At 35.4% G+C, this 16844-nt stretch overlaps 4 protein-coding genes across 4 annotated transcripts; 3 read left to right on the top strand and 1 right to left on the bottom strand.

Annotated features, from left to right (window-relative positions):
• The first annotated feature begins 1741 nt into the window (after positions 1 to 1741).
• Positions 1742 to 5844, top strand: EV154DRAFT_545051 (ras guanine nucleotide exchange factor domain-containing protein). The gene is made up of 6 exons (XM_051604634.1): positions 1742 to 2541; positions 2607 to 2723; positions 2782 to 4348; positions 4411 to 4576; positions 4642 to 5143; positions 5196 to 5844. The coding sequence occupies exons 1-6, from the start codon at positions 1777 to 1779 to the stop codon at positions 5682 to 5684; spliced, it is 3606 nt and encodes a 1201-aa protein (XP_051454570.1). The 5' UTR covers positions 1742 to 1776; the 3' UTR covers positions 5685 to 5844.
• Positions 5845 to 11033: 5189 nt separating this feature from the next.
• On the bottom strand, positions 11034 to 11889 carry EV154DRAFT_518481 (molybdenum cofactor synthesis protein 2 large subunit). The gene is made up of 2 exons (XM_051602626.1): positions 11598 to 11889; positions 11034 to 11536 (listed from the first exon to the last, which is right to left on the bottom strand). Exons 1-2 carry the CDS (start codon positions 11728 to 11730, stop codon positions 11220 to 11222), a joined length of 450 nt encoding a protein of 149 aa, XP_051454569.1. The 5' UTR covers positions 11731 to 11889; the 3' UTR covers positions 11034 to 11219.
• EV154DRAFT_469344 (uncharacterized protein) lies at positions 11890 to 13913 on the top strand. Its single transcript, XM_051597823.1, has 4 exons — positions 11890 to 11981; positions 12040 to 12377; positions 12449 to 12598; positions 12659 to 13913. The coding sequence occupies exons 1-4, from the start codon at positions 11933 to 11935 to the stop codon at positions 13820 to 13822; spliced, it is 1701 nt and encodes a 566-aa protein (XP_051454568.1). The 5' UTR covers positions 11890 to 11932; the 3' UTR covers positions 13823 to 13913.
• A 1264-nt stretch (positions 13914 to 15177) lies between these two features.
• EV154DRAFT_518476 (uncharacterized protein) lies at positions 15178 to 15861 on the top strand. Its single transcript, XM_051602625.1, has one exon. It carries the CDS (start codon positions 15206 to 15208, stop codon positions 15716 to 15718), a length of 513 nt encoding a protein of 170 aa, XP_051454567.1. The 5' UTR covers positions 15178 to 15205; the 3' UTR covers positions 15719 to 15861.
• Positions 15862 to 16844: the final 983 nt, after the last annotated feature.

The raw sequence follows: 16844 nt of genomic DNA, 5'->3' as shown, positions 1-16844 counted from the left end.
TTTTTAAAAGGGTGTTATCCAATAATCTGTCGACAGATTTTTTTTGTTTAAATACGCCCTCAATTTTACTAGCTACATTAAAATGGTAGAGGTGAGGCAGGAATATAAGCCTTTACGCATTCTTTCCAGGCAACGCTCTCTTTTGAACGATAGTCGTGTAATTTCTTAATCAACAATAATTCATGTATGTCAGACAGTACTTCCCTAGGTGTAATAAATACTTTCTTTAAATTAAAAATAATCGTTCTGTTATCGGTACTTGGTCAGTAAGAGTAATCTTTCAAGATTTAAGTGCAGGACATTCAATTACTGAAAACCTTGAATCAGAGAGTTTTAACCCTCTAATTCTTAAAGCAACTATTTTCAATGATTTATTATTATAATCATACAAGACATAGACTTAATAAAATTTTTTGACTAAACATGATATATTATTTTCCCATAGCTTAAAAAAAAAACAAACAAAAAATTAGAATCCACCTTTAAAACAAAGATTTGTTCAACTTAATGTAATGAATCTCCGTTAGTTTCCTTTAATAACCTCAAACAATGGCCTTCAACGAAAACCAGGAAGCAAAAATTTGGTCAACATACAAGAACGTTGTCTTTTTGAAGTTTGTTCTACCAAACACCTGTATTTTTCATTTCATTTGAAAAGACAAAAGAATATTCGTACCACGATTATTTTAACAAATACAACGGTATCCTTGAATAACTAATTTTACTGCACACCGCTCTTCTGGTGTGTGAGTTCTATACAAATGTTTAAAAATTTAACGGACGGAATTTAAGTCATGCTAATTGATTCAAATTTCCTTCTTTTTTGTTGCAGCGTTTTGCTTTTAGGGAGATACAAGATCGACATGTGGAGGAATTCCACAAACAGCAACAATATACAACATTGTGGGACGGAGACTGGATTCAAGGTGACACAGTTTCAAGGGAAAACAAGAAAAAAAATTTAAATGATAGAATGCCGGACAAAAATATCAGTACATAAACAGTCAAAAGCCTTATTAGAGTTAGCAAATGTAAGCGATTCAAGAATACTTGCGTAAGATTAACATTTTGGATTACCCATTATTAATTGGCATTGATAATGGTAAGCACGAAATGACAGTTGGAATCACTGGTAACATATTGAACACAAGAAAAAAAAAATGGCATGATTAGTTTCATTAACCGCAACTTGTAAAGACATGTTTATGGTATAAAAAAATTGAAATCAACTTAACAACTTTTTATAAAAGTCATTATTGTGTCTCCAGAACAAAACGAAAAATTATTATGTAGAAGAATGTCTAATTAATTGTACCAGAACCAAATAACTTTTATTTTTATGATATGATAAAAACATAATTGCTGTTTACACATTCGGATATTTCAGGCAAATTTGACTTGGTTGGACCCTCAAAAGATTGCCTAGTCTGTTGATAAAAACTAGACCGGACATTTAATTACACATTTGCCACGTTCTATTGATTTTATGTCAATGTTTCACTAATAAGTTCTTTGTTGTTGTTAAATCTAACTTCTACAATAGCCGGAATTAAGTATCATGTATTTAAACTTCGTGTCTTGCCTTTAATGTGCAAGCAGTAAATAAAGGGAAAAAAAAGCTAAAATCATGATTGGATAAGAGTTGCCAAATCAAATGACATCAAAGGACGAACTTTAAAAAAAAAAATTACGCTTGTGTACCTTGCAAAAAAAAAAAAAAAAAATTCCTTTCTTTTTCTTCTCTTCTTTTTATAATAAAAAAATTGTTTCTATGTTATGGCTACATCAGCCAAATTTCCAAAAATTATATGTAGAGTAAGAGCGCTTTACGCTTTCTCATCAACCGAGAAATCATCTTTATCTTTCGAAAAAGATGAATATATCGAAGTCCTATCACAACTTGATTCAGGTTGGTGGGATGGTTGGTGTAAAGGAAACCGAGGCTGGTTTCCCAGCAATTATGTTCAGATTATAGACATCAATCCTTCACTATCAAAAGAAATAAACATCAATAAAAGAAGTGGCCGAACTAGCCCGATCGCTCCAACACCTTATCCACCTAACCAACATGACGACGATAGTGAAGAAGAGGCTAGAACAATAAACTTGATAAGAAATATGAATAATGGGATATCTCCTTCCTTACCACGACCGCATTCCCTTACACTACCATTAGCTAAGCAACCAACAAATCTACCAAGAAGACAACAACAACAGCAGCAGCAACAGCCTATCCAACAGTACCATCATGATGATGACGACGAGGATGACAATGATGGAAATTTACCTGAAGGCTGGACACTTCAAGTAGCTGATGATGGCTTAACGAAATTTTATTTCAATCAACAAACAGGTGGTTTACGTTGGAACCATCCTGGCATTTCAGACTCAGAAGATGATTGTGATGATAGCAGCGCGGATGAAGAGTATGAACAAATTGATCATTTCGACGACTATGATTTCGGAAAATCCACCTCAACTTGTATCACTGATTACAGCCAGCTTCCAGTACCACCCCCAGTCAAAGAACGTACTGTCGATGTATGTTCCCCGTCTGCCTCTTTTTTTTTTATTATTATTATTATTGACATATTCTCTATTTATAGCTGATGGCACATTGGATAAAAAAGACTACACCTCAAGGAAAAGTTTACTATGGAAACTCAATTACCCATGAAACCACTTGGGACTACAACGAAATCGATCTCTCCACTGGGCATTTGGTAAAATTATTTACACGTAACAATGACCCTATTCAAGTTTAACTAACTCATATATTAGAAAAAATCAATTTCGAGTGCTGACACAAGCAAGTCTATCACACATCTTACCGACACATTAGACTCCGAATCGTGCGCCTCTTCTACGTCGTCATTGCCTGCTGCTGGGCAAGAAGACACAATGACTTGGAAGAGTATCGCAATTGAAATTGCACAGTCGGTCCAAAACCTTAATAAGGTAGTCGTACGAGGTGAAAGCGTATTGGTTTTTAGACAAAAAATAGCTGCTGTTGTTGATTCTGTTCGACTCATGTTATATTCATCAAGAAGCTTAGATAAAGATGCAGTGCATTTACAAGATATAGAAATCAAAGACCCTCATCGCAATGTACTATCCACTTTGGCTAAATTGATTTTATCCGCCAAAGTAGTTAATGATTCTACCTTGGATATAAATGGAAAAGTACAACGTGATGCAGCCGACGTTTTAAATAGTGTTCGGAAATTCGTGTTAATTTGTCAAACTAAAAATGTCAAAATCGAACCAGTCAACCCACGCTTACTGTTAAATACAACTAACGCCGTGACAGCTCTTATTACACCAGTAAATATAAGTGGCGGAGAAGATCTGGATGAGACTACATCGGTCGTTGCCAAAAGGAAAAGCAGCACAGCAACTAGCAATAGCGCTAGACCCAAATATCCATTAAATCAAGATTTAATCGTCAGTTTACAAACGCATGCAAAACAAATTGTTGGATCAACAGATGCACTATGCAAAGCATCTGCATATATATATACTTTAGAAGAAAAACAACATCAGAATGAAGCAAGCGAAGAACAATCTTATCTTTTAGACCAAAGAGCAAGAGCAAATGTAGTTCTCTTATTTCAAAACTTATCGACTCAAATAGGAAATTATTTAGCTATTTTGGGTGACATTGATACCAACCACATAGACTCAAGTCAAATTCAATCGCTACCTGAATTTCGAAGTAACAAGCAACGGCTTTATAATTCTGTAGGCTTACTCTTCAGTGCCGTTCAAACATTGACCGACACCCATAATGATTTAACAACAAGTATATCATCCATTGAGAAAATTGTGAATATGGTAGAAGACGCTATTGAAGATATATTTTCAAATATTGTGCAAATGGTTGGTGAAAGAAAAATCTGGCTTATGCGCAATGATGCGTCGATGCTTACGGCTGCCGATAACAGCCCTAGATCTCCGGTACATAGTTACTTTGAAGGTGATAAGAAGAGACCCCATAGAGGAAGCATCAATGATTCAGACAATAGCTCAACCGATGGAAATAATGCTGCTCCTATTTTAACTCGCATATACAATCGACAAGGCAGTCAGGGCTCGAATACACAACCACCACAAAGACCTATCGGTACCACAACTCCTTCTAATTTAACAAGACCTACCGCTGAAAGCCAGGCTCTTAAGCGTCAGTTTAGCTTTGGTCATGGCGTAGGCTCTCAAGATGAGAAGTCTCAATTTTGGTATCTCGGCTACGATTATGCTGAGGGTGATATCGTCTTTACTGTGGAGAAAAGTATCAAGGGTGGTACCTTAAGAGCTCTTGTTGAACGTTTGACACTTCATGACTTTATTGGTAACACATGTAGATTTAAAAATTTTGTGAAAAAGCTAACTGTCTTTCCATATTTTTTCCAGATATGAGTTTTATTGCAAATTTTTTGCTGACCTATAGATCATTCTGCACAACCGAAGAATTTGTAGAATTATTACAAGAACGGTATAATTTGGCACCACCTGAAGAACTCACCCCCGATGAATTAGAAATATGGACTGATAAAAAACAAAAACTTGTTAGACTTCGGTAAAAAAAAAAAAAAAAAGGGAACGACCATTCTTATTATGTATTTACTCATGCTTTGCTTATAGTGTTTTTAACGTCATGAAAAATTGGTTGGAAAACTACTATAATGATGAAGACGAATTTATTTTAAATAAGCTTCAATTCTTTGCCAATACCGTGATATGTGATTCATCTTCATTTTCTGCAGAGCAATTAAATCGGTTGATTCGCAAGCGTAGAGAATTAGATGCAAATGGTGGTGGTTTAAAGAGATTAATTCCCAACGCCATGTCTGGCCCTGTGCCTATCGTACCAAAGAACATGCAACATATTAGATTATTAGATACTGATCCCTTGGAACTTGCGCGACAATTAAGTATTATGGATTTCAAACTCTACAGCAGTATCCGGCCTATCGAATGTTTAGGAAAGGCTTGGTCTAAGGACTCTAGTGAGAATGCTGTCAATGTCAAACAATCCATCGATTATTGTAACCAACTTACTTCCTGGGTGACTGGAAGTATTTTGAATAACAAGGAAGCCAAGAAACGTGTGGTGGTTGTCAAACATTGGTCACAAGTTGCTAATGTAAGTTCACTTTATAGGCATTCTAGTAAAAAATGCTAACCTCTGTTTATAGCGCTGTCTTGAAATGAACAATTACAATACATGTATGGCTATTCTTTCTGCGTTTGATAATAGTGCTATTGGTAGATTGAAGAAAACGTGGGAATTAGTTAGCAGTCGTACAAGTCAATCACTTGCTCATATCCGAAAATTGATGGGATCCAACCGTAATTTTACAGAATATCGTGAAATGATTCATTCAGTGAATCCACCCTGTATCCCTTTTTTGGGTATCTACTTGCAAGATTTAACATTCATCGAAGATGGTAATCCAGATTTTATAAAGAAATCAAGCAACTTGATCAATTTTGCAAAACAACAAAAATCAGCTGAAGTGATTCGCGAGATTAAGCAATTTCAATCACCACCTTACATTTTCCATGTTGTACCTGAAATTCAAGACTTTATCAAATTCCAATTGGAGACAAGTAGAGATGTAGATTTCCTCTATGAAAGAAGTTTAGAATTAGAACCTAGAGTTCCAACCGATAACTCTGCATAACAGAACAGCGTATTGCGCTATCAATAGCAAACTCGGTTTTTACCCCCATACAAAAAAGGCGATCAATAATTAAAGTTCCATATAATAAATTTTCGTCTCTTTCTTCCTCCCATATCTGCTTTATCCTACTGTAATCAAAAAAATAAAAGAAAAAGTAAACTTTCTTCGTTTTGGATATAAAATCCAGTATGAAATTGAAGGCTCGCTCTGGATAAGTATAATATACACTGCTTATCAATTTACATATGTCGCTATATCAGTATATGATTCAATACTCGACAAAGTCTACACAATACACAATGCAGGCACTGATAACAGAGCAAATGTTCCATAATGATTTGAAGCGTATAGTAAGACTTCGGCAGCTACTTAACGCAAGTATAACAAGCATTCCTTCAGTAGCGTTAAAAGAGATACAAGAAAGATAGACAAACCAATCAACAATGTTGAGACCAATGCTCCTTCAACAAAAACAATATTATCCTAGCAGTTTATCATTTACATACAATACGTTATCACAAACATGTATTACTGTTTGATTTTTACTGTTAAAAAATGGCTGAGAAACCACAGCGACAAGCAACAAGCTTTGGATAACTGCTGCAACATCCTTATACACGGGTCATCAAAATGCAATAAGCAAACCTGAAAGAAAAAAAGAAAATATTTAAATAAAAATTAACTAGACGTCGTAATTAAAGTAGACATAATCCTGACTCTGAGTAAGCCAAAAGAATATTTTATCCCGTTCAATCTTCTAATTCTCTGTGGAACTATAGGTAATGTTTACGAACGTAAATTTATGTTTATGTCATTTTCCAACAAGAGGAATAAGGACACTGAGAGTATGGAGAACATAGATATCGTACAAATTCTTATCTTTTAGAAAGAGATTCGTATATTCAAGATAGGATAATGGCATTGTGTTATCCAAGACAGGTGTATGTTTGTACAGTATTTACACTATAAATTCAGACAAATTAGAATTAATTTCGGACAGATGCAAAAATAAATTCAGACCAATATAAAAAAAGTTCAGACTATTGAGCTTTTTTTTTCGGACGAATAGAAAATTATTGTTCAGATAATTTTACCTGCATGAAATTGCCAAAGCGATAACTTTGGCGGAAAATTACTGAGTTTGTTCGTTTTTACGAGAAAAGAGCGCAGGGCGCTCACCTACTTCCCTGAGATTGAATAGGATGTGCTTAAAGTTTAGAACAGCTGCTTGGTCTCTATTCCAAAATTTTCTGCCTTGAGTAACACATGCAGTATTTTGACATCTGATAATTTGTTAATATCAACATAACGAATATAATTGTAACTATACTACCTTAACAATCCATGACACTTCACGATTGGCATTGTATTTCTTCTAAATGGACGAGGATTAGAAATCATCTTGAATTGCTCCAAAACGTCACCACAATCTGGACAATGAGAGGAAGTTTTAAATTCGTCAATTAGATAAACAGTCAAACCATTTTTTTTTAGCATTTGAATAAGCCCTTTATTCCTTGTAGGTTCCTGGAACTTTGTGTTCGGGGCTGACCAATTTCCAAGTACCAAGACAGCATCAGGACCAAATTTTCTTTTCAAGTTTTGTACCAATTTTTGATCATTTTGTTCATAAAACATCTTGGATGAAAATTTCATTTTTCGAAACGGTAATAGCTGTAACTTCTCTAAGACTGTACTGAGAGTTTTTCTGTTAAGATCACTTTGGTTGGGTCGTCTATTAATCTCTAAACCAAGCGCAATAATTCTTCTTTTTTCATCATCATCAAATCTTTGTGAGATATGCTTTTGTGACAGCATCATTTCTAAATATACGGCATAAAACTGAGGATTGACAATCCTATCAATGGAAAAGTTCTGAGGTTGAGGGAAAAAACCGCAAATTCGTGATATAAATATATTGCCATAGTACAGATTGCATTTATGATCAACTCGGAATGAAAACTCTGACTCTGGAAAATAGGAGATTTCTTTGGGCTTTAATGTCTCGTTTCCATAGTAGTCGGTTAACGTGTCATTAACGGATGATCTGGCTTTTATGTACTGAATGTAGTTTTCCAAATTTGTAGATTTGGATTCTGTTTTGGAGAGCGTTGTTTCGGCTTCTTGGACAACCAAAGGTTTGTTTTGATTCCGTAAATATCTGAAATGTCTTGAGCATTTTGAGCGATTATTTTTGGTAAAAATCAAAGTTTGCTTCTCTTTAACTGTACTAGTTTCTTTCATGCAATACAATAAATCACGTCTTCCAGGGTCGATCAGAACACACTTGTTTTCAGTACGTTTTAAATCAGCTTGATTTAGCCGTTCTATATACTTCTCTTGATCATCGACTACTCTCTTAACGCTGGTTGTAAAGAATTTTCTACTTGTATCTGTGTTTTGTTTAATGATTGATACACCGACACCATCTGTTTCAAGTGTTCCTTGAAACCTTAAAGTCTTATCAACACCTTGATTCTTGAACGCCTTCTTTTCAAAATTCACGACAGAACCCCAAATTTTAAATTTTTTTCCAGCTTGGAGAGGACTTTTATTCTTGAGAATATGAAAGTGAATTATTTTGGCATCCAAAGTCATGTAGCATGGAATGAAGGAAGTACGCAACGGGAAGCAGATAAATGCTTTTCCTGTTCTGGCTTCAACTAATTTGGCAAGTTGAAAAAACGCATCAAAATGATTCTCAGGTTTTGCTGCAATATCATAGTATATGGAGTCCTTTTGGAAAGTGTAGTCTTTAGGATAGCAGGAAAAGATACTGTTTAATTCTTTTCTTGACTGGTCATCTAGAATACTGTCTGCAGGTATCTCTTTCCTTGCTACGGCACGACTGATCTGATTACAAGGTCCGTATATCTTGCTTCGGATAGCTGATTTTATTGCTTTTTCATCTGATCCATTTTCTTTCATTTCTTTCCGAAGATTATTTGCTCTTTCCTTCTTTTGTAATATAATATTAACAAATTGGCGCAGTCTATTTCCAAAATGAGCTTTAATATTGTTATGGTAAGCCGTTTGGATTTTGGTACACTCATACAATGCTATTTGCTGAGCATTTGGTAAGCTGGGAGGAGTATAATTAGCATCTTGAAAGTAAGCCTCTTTGTATTTTGCTATCAATTGCCTATTTTTTTTTGTTACAGGCTTTAATCTTGTGTTTCGAGTTTTTGAAAGTGTAAGACTTAAAAAAACTTCTACAAAAAAATCTTTTTCAACAAAGTCTTTTAAAGTAAAAGTTTCGCTTGCTGCCAATTCTTGTAAATAGATGTACTTTGTGAAGGCAAAGGTGTGTGTAATCAATGAATTAGTAGTTTTAACCAAATCATACAATGGCTGTAAATACAACGGCTTCCAAATGTTCTTCGCAGTTGTTTTAACTGTAATAACGCGCTTGCTTATTTTTTCAGAATCTCTCGCAGTGACACTGGTACTTGATTTTGATGCTGTTATGAATACTTCAGGCGTAGGACTTCGCTTACTTGCAACAGGGCGTCGCTTACTTACTGAAGAACTTGACTCGGCAACAGTAAATTCGGATCCGTACTTGGAACCACCACGACTTCGTAATGTATGTATCGCAGGCGGGGAATCATTAAAGTCGTCACTGCTATAATCTATCACATTGTCGCTGACAACATTTCTAATAGAATCAGGAATACCAATGGTACTTGTAATATCAGGTTCATGTTCGGCTGCCTTGCCTTTCCCTTTAAACTTCTTTTGGGAATCAATATATGGGGTATTTTCCCGACCTAAAAGAAAGGGTAATTAAACATCACGTAAGTTTTCTATCAAAATAAAACTTGGCAATGTAACATACTTCGTCTCTTCCGTCCCAAAATCGGTGGTTGAAAGTCATCGTCCGAGCTATCATTTTGAGTTTCTTTTTTATAATAGAATCAGTTTTTTGGTTGCATTTCCATCAAATATCATACATATACGTTACCTTTCATAGCTTAAACTGAATAAAAGAATGAAGAGAGAAAAAAAGATTAAAAAAAAAGTATCTATCACAATTTTTACACTTAAAATCCAGATGTTTTAGCTTACCTTTTTTGAAAAAAAAAAAAAAAAAAAAAATCAGACTGATTGATTACATGTAGAAAACCCCTGCCGATTTATGCTATGAGCTTATTTTATGTTAACAGCGGAAAGGCGTTTAGCTTAAATTTTTTTTGGCTTTGTGGCAGGTACTCTAATCTCAATATTCACAACGCCGATTACAGATGTTTTCAATTAAGATCGTTGAATTATAGCCCTGGAGGTTGGTGTTTCAACTACTATTGTGTTTCCTTTAGTCGATCTATCTGTTGGTGGTCTCATAATGATATCAACTACAAATATACAACTACTCAGTAGTCCACATCGGTCTAAGACTATTTTTCGAGCCATTGTTCTCTTGGATTTCTACGTCAATTTCCCTGATATCTCTGGAAGTGAATTCATCACGTATTGATGATTAACGTGCCTGCCATTAATCCAGTGAAGTCAGCATTACTGTCTTTTGGGGCTCTCTATCTCATTAATAAAATCCATTGCTTCAAATCCATCCTCTTGATAAACACCTTCTTGTTCATTTTCTTTAAATAGTGTTAAGCTCGAAGTAGTTTTAAGAATAGCAAAGAAATATAATTTTATATTTGTTTGCAATTACACTGTACATCATATGTCAAGCTCAATCATTTTTTCGGTGGTCATGAGGAGGGCAAAGCATAATTTGACTATCATTGGAGATACTCAAACCTTGCTTAGTGAAGGATAAATCGAAAGTAGAGGTTATAAACCTTTGCTCATGTCGCCCTTTTCATCATTTCTAAATCCTATTGAGGAGTGCTGGTCCAAGATCAAGAAGCACATCAAAAGAAATCCGCTTTCAACTTTGGACACTTTAACCCCAAGAATCAAGGCAGCCTGTGAGACTATTACCACGGAAGATTGTAATGGTTGGATACGACACTCTGAAACGTACTGGGATAAATGCCTCAACAAAGAATCAAAACTAGTTTAAACTTTCACTTGTCTGAATTTTTGTTATCATTTTTCTGAAAATAATTTCTCTTTGTCTGAATAATTTTTTACGTTTGTCTGAAAATATTTTTTTTTAGTCTGAATTTTTTTTTGAGCTTGTCTGAAAATAATTTTCATTTGTCCGAATTAAAAGTGATAATACTGTATATAAGTATCTTTGTCCTTGAAAATAATTGAGCGCCCTACTTATTTACAGCTATGAAGTATTCCTTCCAATATATATATATATATATATATATATTTACAATTACCTACAGGAATCGTGTATTGCCCAATTTTGTATCATTTTAAATGCATGTTTTGGTTGAGACTAATTTTGACTGTGAGCATTGCAAATGATTATTTCATTGAAAGAAATGCCACCTTTTTTATTTTTGGCTTTACGAAAACGCTACACTTTTAAAGCATATACAGGTATACAGAAGAGTTAGCCGATAGTGATTGAATAGAAAACACTATCTTGTTTTATTTTCCTTCTAGAACGACACGCTATTTCTGGGCATTATGCTGGCCGGAACATGCACCTTTCCAAACACTCCCGTTTTCGTATACCTCTTTTTTCCAAATGGGGCATCTGTCTTTTAATTCATCAATAAGGTACCTGGCTGCATCCATCGAATCAGCTCTATGCTTTGACGAGGTGGCAACAATCACACTTGTTTTACCAACAGGCACAACACCTGTGCGATGAAATATGGCGACGTGTTTTAAATCCCATTTCGCTCGGGATTCTTTAATGATATCTAATAAGACTTTTTTTGCCATGGGTATATATGCTTCATATTCCAACTCTACAACAACTTTGTCTAAAGTGTAATTTTTGTATCAAGACTCACAAGAATATAGAAGTGTATTTTATAAAGGTACCTTCGAATACGTTTCTCGTTGTGCCAGAAAAGGTAGTAATAGCTCCAGCACCGTCATCTTGTACCAATGCGGTTACATGGTCTAATGTAGGTAGATGGTCACCAGAAATTTCGACAGTGTCTGACTGACTCATATTGACCTAAGGTTACCAAAATTCCCGTAAATGAATGCGAAGATAACATGAGAAGGTGCATGACCCAAGAATAAGCAGTCATAACGATGTGTCATAATATATCGTGGCTTATTTTTTTAAAAAAACCCAGTATATATGATTTTTCGGTTCCCTGGTTCAATTTATTTTTATTCTATTTTCTTTTTAAATAAATAAAAAAAACATGTCTGCTCAAATAGCGGAAGCTACACAAAAACTCAGTATTGCTGAAAGTATGGATTTTGCTTAGAAAACACGAAAAAAAAAAGTATTGACAGTAGTATTTATTAGGTGTATTCGTTGACGAAGTTGCTGGTGACGATACTACCGGTACCGGTGCTGAAACTGCACCTTTTAAGACAGTCCTTAAAGCAATCGAATCCAAGGGTGAAAACATTAAAGTCCAAGTTAAAAAAGATGCCGAAGGTTATAAAGATATCTCTGGTGCCGCTTTAAAGAAGGCCAAAAAGGCATTTGCCGAACAACAAAAGAAGGCAAAGAAGCTCGAAGAACAACAAAAGAAGCAAGACGATGATTTAAAGAAGAAGGCTGAACTTGAGGCCAAGGCTATTGAACACGCCAAGTCTATTGTTCTTGTTGAAGATAAGTCTCTTCCTAAGGCTGAAAAGGTTTGTTCGATATGTGTGTGTGTACGTCAGAAAGTGCGAGAGTTTCTAAATATTTGGTTTTTCGTGTACAGATCAAGATCCGTCAATCCACTGAAAACAGAACTAAGCGTGTTAAGGTCTCTGGTTGGGTACATCGTCTTCGTGTCCAAGGTAAGGATATGATGTTTATCATCCTCCGTGATGGTTCTGGTTATTTACAATGTGTTTTGACCGGAAAGTTGGTAAGTTATTTGTTTGTGTTTGAATGTGGGATAAAACGTTAATCATTTGTTTTAATCCAGTGTCACAACTACGATGCTATCACCCTTTCCATCGAATCTACTGTTACTATTTGGGGTGTTATTAACGAACTTCCTGAGGGTAAGACCGCTCCTGGTAACCATGAATTAGTTGCTGATTACTGGGAAATCGTTGGTAAGGCACCCGGTGGTGATGATGCTTTCAGTAACAAGGTTACTGCTGATGCCGATCCTTATTATTTATTGGATAACCGTCATCTTGTTCTCCGTGGTGAGACTGCATCTGCTGTCCTCAGAGCCAGAGCTGAAGTTATCAAATCCTTCCGTGCTTTCTATGATGAAGAAAGCTTCACAGAAGTTACACCTCCCTGTATGGTCCAAACCCAAGTTGAAGGTGGCTCCACTTTATTCTCATTCAACTACTATGGCGAGAACGCTTATTTGACCCAATCTTCTCAACTCTATCTCGAAACTTGTCTTCCTTCTCTCGGTGACGTTTTCTGTCTTGCTGAATCTTTCCGTGCCGAAAAGTCCCACACCCGTAGACATTTGTCTGAATATTCCCATTTAGAAGCTGAGATGGCCTTTGTCGAATTCGATGATTTATTAGAGCATCTTGAGAACATGATCTGTTTCGTGATTGATCGTTCTTTAGCTGATGAAAAGACTGCCGAATTAATCAAGCAATTGAACCCCGATTTTGTCAAGCCTTCTCGTCCTTTCATGCGTATGAAGTATGAAGATGCCATCACTTACCTTAAAGAAAACGAAATCAAGAAGGAAGACGGATCCTATTATACTTTTGGTGAAGATATTCCTGAAGCACCTGAGCGTGCCATGACAGATAAGATTGGTCGTCCTATTTTCCTCACTCATTTCCCAGCTGAAATTAAAGCATTCTATATGCAAAAGGTTCCCGGAGATAGACGTGTTACCGAGAGTGTTGATGTGTTAATGCCAGGTGTTGGTGAAATTGTTGGTGGTAGTATGAGAATGGACAACGCTGAAGAATTATTAGAAGCATACGGTACAGCCGGCATTGATCCCGCACCTTATTATTGGTACACTGACCAACGTAAATATGGTACCACCCCTCACGGTGGTTACGGTCTTGGTGTCGAGCGTTTCCTTGCATGGCTTCTTAACCGTTACACTGTACGTGACTGCAGTCTTTATCCTCGTTTCACTGGAAGATGTACTCCTTAGATTTTATACTATATTCCGCTTTAATAAAAATGAAATTATAAAGATTTGTTAATGTTTGTTCTACCCCCCTCCCTCTCCCTCTCCCCAGCCCCCATTAAAGTAAAAAAGCAGGGATTAAACTTTATAGACGCGCACTTTTTTATACGCTATGTCCGATTGATCCTAGTCAAGTTTTTTTTTTTTTTTTTTTTTTTTTTTTGCGATCACTTCAATCGTTTATTTAGCTAGGTTACTATTTTGTGCTTATTAATGCCAACAAACATAATCGAAAGATGCACAAATAAATAATATGCGCATTAGGTAGTGTCCGATCACTTTCATCCGGCAAGGAGAATATGATTAAGTTTGGTTAGAAGGATGGAAAACAGGGAGAAAATTGGTAAGGGGTTGTGCGTAGAAACCCATGGATTAATTCTTGAAATTAACACTGCATATACGTACAAAAATATATATACAAACTATTGCGACTATGTTATGAATTTATTACACATGTAAAAAAAGAGAAAAAAAAACTTTGCGTGGCATGTCTGGGGTATACACATTAGATCGTATTTAACTTTGATATAAACATCAAGTTTTTTTTTTTTATTTTTTATTATTATTATTTTTATTTTTATTTTTATTTTTATTACTTTGCGTACGAAACACGTGAACGGAATTATCTCGTTTTGAACCCTTCTTTTTTCCCACCAGCATCTACTCCTACCCCCAAAAGAAGCTGAAAGAACTTTGTTGTTCGTAGAAATCTTTCGAAATCTTTTTACATATTTGTATACATTTTTAATTTATGATTATTATGGAATTGTTGTGTTGGAGCATGTTTTGTCCTGTGACACCTATTGACGCACACACGCTTGGATACACAAGATAATATGATTTCACAATAGAATGCAAGTAAGTGACAACTGATTTTTATAGCCTTTCTCTGTTAGACTACTTGTCAATTAGAACGAGGCATAGGCTACATCATATGTAACCTATTTTGGTAGACGGCTTGTACAAAGGAGAATCATCACAATAAAAAAAAAGGGGGGGGGGATCTTTTTTTCTCGATCAATATTAGATTGACATTCTCTCGTGCACTTTATATGACCACTACGGAAATCAAGTTGTATTTGAAGAAAATTAATTTATTTTTGGGTGAAACTCCTGGAATACTAAATCGGATTGTCACTGTGAGAACTATGACAACGGAGTTCGTTCAGCATAATTAAATATTCTAAATTACGCTCACTCACCAAAGAAGGAGCTTTCCCCCAAAAAACGAAATTAAAGATTTAGGCATAAACAAATATGCATCGTGTGTAACTCTGAAATATATAAAAGGACGAGCATTTATGTATGATGTTTGTCCTTATCCAATTTTTAAAAATAAAGAATTAAATGTCTTCCATCTTCTATCCTCAAACTCACACTTTCAGTCAAATCCAACACGCACACCAAAAACCCACTCCCCGAAGACGCTACAAATGTCCAATGTGTTCCAAATCTTTTTTTCGCTTAGAGCATCGTACAAGACACATTCGCATACATACCGGTGAAAAACCTCATACGTGCACTCACCTTGGTTGTCATAAAAAGTTTTCTCGTTCGGACGAACTGATTCGACACATTCGAACTCATGAAACCACATATGAAGATGTCATTGACGAGCCTCAATATACAGACCATATCATGTTACCGCCTTTAAGAACACTGTCTCCCGCAATTCCCCAGCCACTGCTGGAACGCAACTATTACAACTCACAATCACTTTTCGATCATAGATTATTCCATATCAATCAATACCGTACTTTTGCAACCCCATGCACCCCGGATATCATTTCATTTCAGCCTGCCGCAAATAAACCAATTCTAATCGAGTCTTTACCGTCCATTCATTCATTATTATTATAAAAAATTATAATTATACATATACCACATTATACCCCAGTTATGCACCACTTTTGGATTTTAAAATAAAATAAAATTAGCACATATGTGTATATGCACTAAACTTGATCGGTGCTTTATTGTAAGATCGCGATAACAAAACCAGATTTCTTGTGTTTCCTTTGAAATTTTACCCCTTTGTACACACACACACACACACAAACTGTTTTTTCTTCTGCATTGTTCTATGTAAGTTGTTTATTACCATAAAAAGAAGAATGTATTTTGAAGTGCCGTCATTATAAAAGTACGATAATGCTATTTCGCCCGTCCCGCCATATGTACTTGGTACACCAGATAGGTCACAAATAATATTCAAGGGGTGACAAAAAAAGGAGTGTGGGAGACAAGGCCAAAAAAAACAATGCTGTAATAGAGCGAGGGAGGTATATTGATTTAGCAAACAAGGAGAAAAGCTTATTCTAAACTGATTAGTTATTTTTGTACTACGATCAGGGTCAAATCTTAGCAAATTTGAATTAGTGTCAGTTATTTTTATGAACCATAAATTCAAAAAAGGAATCAATTAATCAAGATAATCGATCGATATATCATCGTATCTTGCTTGTAAACATTGCACATAGCAATTTAAGTCGTCGATTTCTATTCAAACTAATGGAAAGAACGGATGAAAGACAATTATTTAGGCTAACCCAATTAACCTCTCTATTAAAAAACTACCGAATAAAGGTAGGAGTATCCCTGCGTGGTAAAACACTTGAAAGAAACAACATTCTATGGGTCTTTTACTTGCATATTTCCCAGAAAAGAAGCTTTATTCTCTTTTAGAAACCCAATGCAAACATATCTGACAGTAAATGCATCATCAGCATATTTTTTTAATACTCCTATATAGAAAATTAGCCAAATAAGCAAAGTCTTTCAAAAAAAAATGTTTCGTAAAAGTCAGTTTTAATCAACAGCTGTTTCGATTTTAATGCTTGGTGGTTAATAATAACAAATAAAATGACGTAAGATCAGCAATATGCCTGACAATACATATGCCCAAGAAGAAATAAGAGATAGAAAGATCAACAATATCGCAGGGTCACAATTTTACAAAATCACTATGCTGCCACAGCGATATTTA

This window comes from Mucor mucedo (genome assembly GCF_025094135.1).
Source record: "Mucor mucedo strain NRRL 3635 chromosome Unknown EV154scaffold_90, whole genome shotgun sequence".
Taxonomy (NCBI): domain Eukaryota; kingdom Fungi; phylum Mucoromycota; class Mucoromycetes; order Mucorales; family Mucoraceae; genus Mucor; species Mucor mucedo.
This window is presented reverse-complemented; position numbering and strand designations above follow the sequence as displayed.

What these genes read in the sequence shown, in the direction of transcription:
- EV154DRAFT_545051 (XM_051604634.1), top strand. Translation starts at nt 1,777, where the DNA reads ATGGCTACATCAGCCAAATTTCCAAAAATTATATGTAGAGTAAGAGCG. An exon ending in TCAAAGAACGTACTGTCGAT is followed by an intron (nt 2,542 to 2,606) that starts GTATGTTCCCCG and finishes CTCTATTTATAG; the next exon opens with CTGATGGCACATTGGATAAA. An exon ending in CAAAAACTTGTTAGACTTCG is followed by an intron (nt 4,577 to 4,641) that starts GTAAAAAAAAAA and finishes CTTTGCTTATAG; the next exon opens with TGTTTTTAACGTCATGAAAA.
- EV154DRAFT_518481 (XM_051602626.1), bottom strand. Translation starts at nt 11,730, where the DNA reads ATGAGTCAGTCAGACACTGTCGAAATTTCTGGTGACCATCTACCTACA. An exon ending in AACGAGAAACGTATTCGAAG is followed by an intron (nt 11,537 to 11,597) that starts GTACCTTTATAA and finishes ATTACACTTTAG; the next exon opens with ACAAAGTTGTTGTAGAGTTG.
- EV154DRAFT_469344 (XM_051597823.1), top strand. Translation starts at nt 11,933, where the DNA reads ATGTCTGCTCAAATAGCGGAAGCTACACAAAAACTCAGTATTGCTGAA. An exon ending in CTCTTCCTAAGGCTGAAAAG is followed by an intron (nt 12,378 to 12,448) that starts GTTTGTTCGATA and finishes TTTCGTGTACAG; the next exon opens with ATCAAGATCCGTCAATCCAC. An exon ending in GTGTTTTGACCGGAAAGTTG is followed by an intron (nt 12,599 to 12,658) that starts GTAAGTTATTTG and finishes GTTTTAATCCAG; the next exon opens with TGTCACAACTACGATGCTAT.
- EV154DRAFT_518476 (XM_051602625.1), top strand. Translation starts at nt 15,206, where the DNA reads ATGTCTTCCATCTTCTATCCTCAAACTCACACTTTCAGTCAAATCCAA.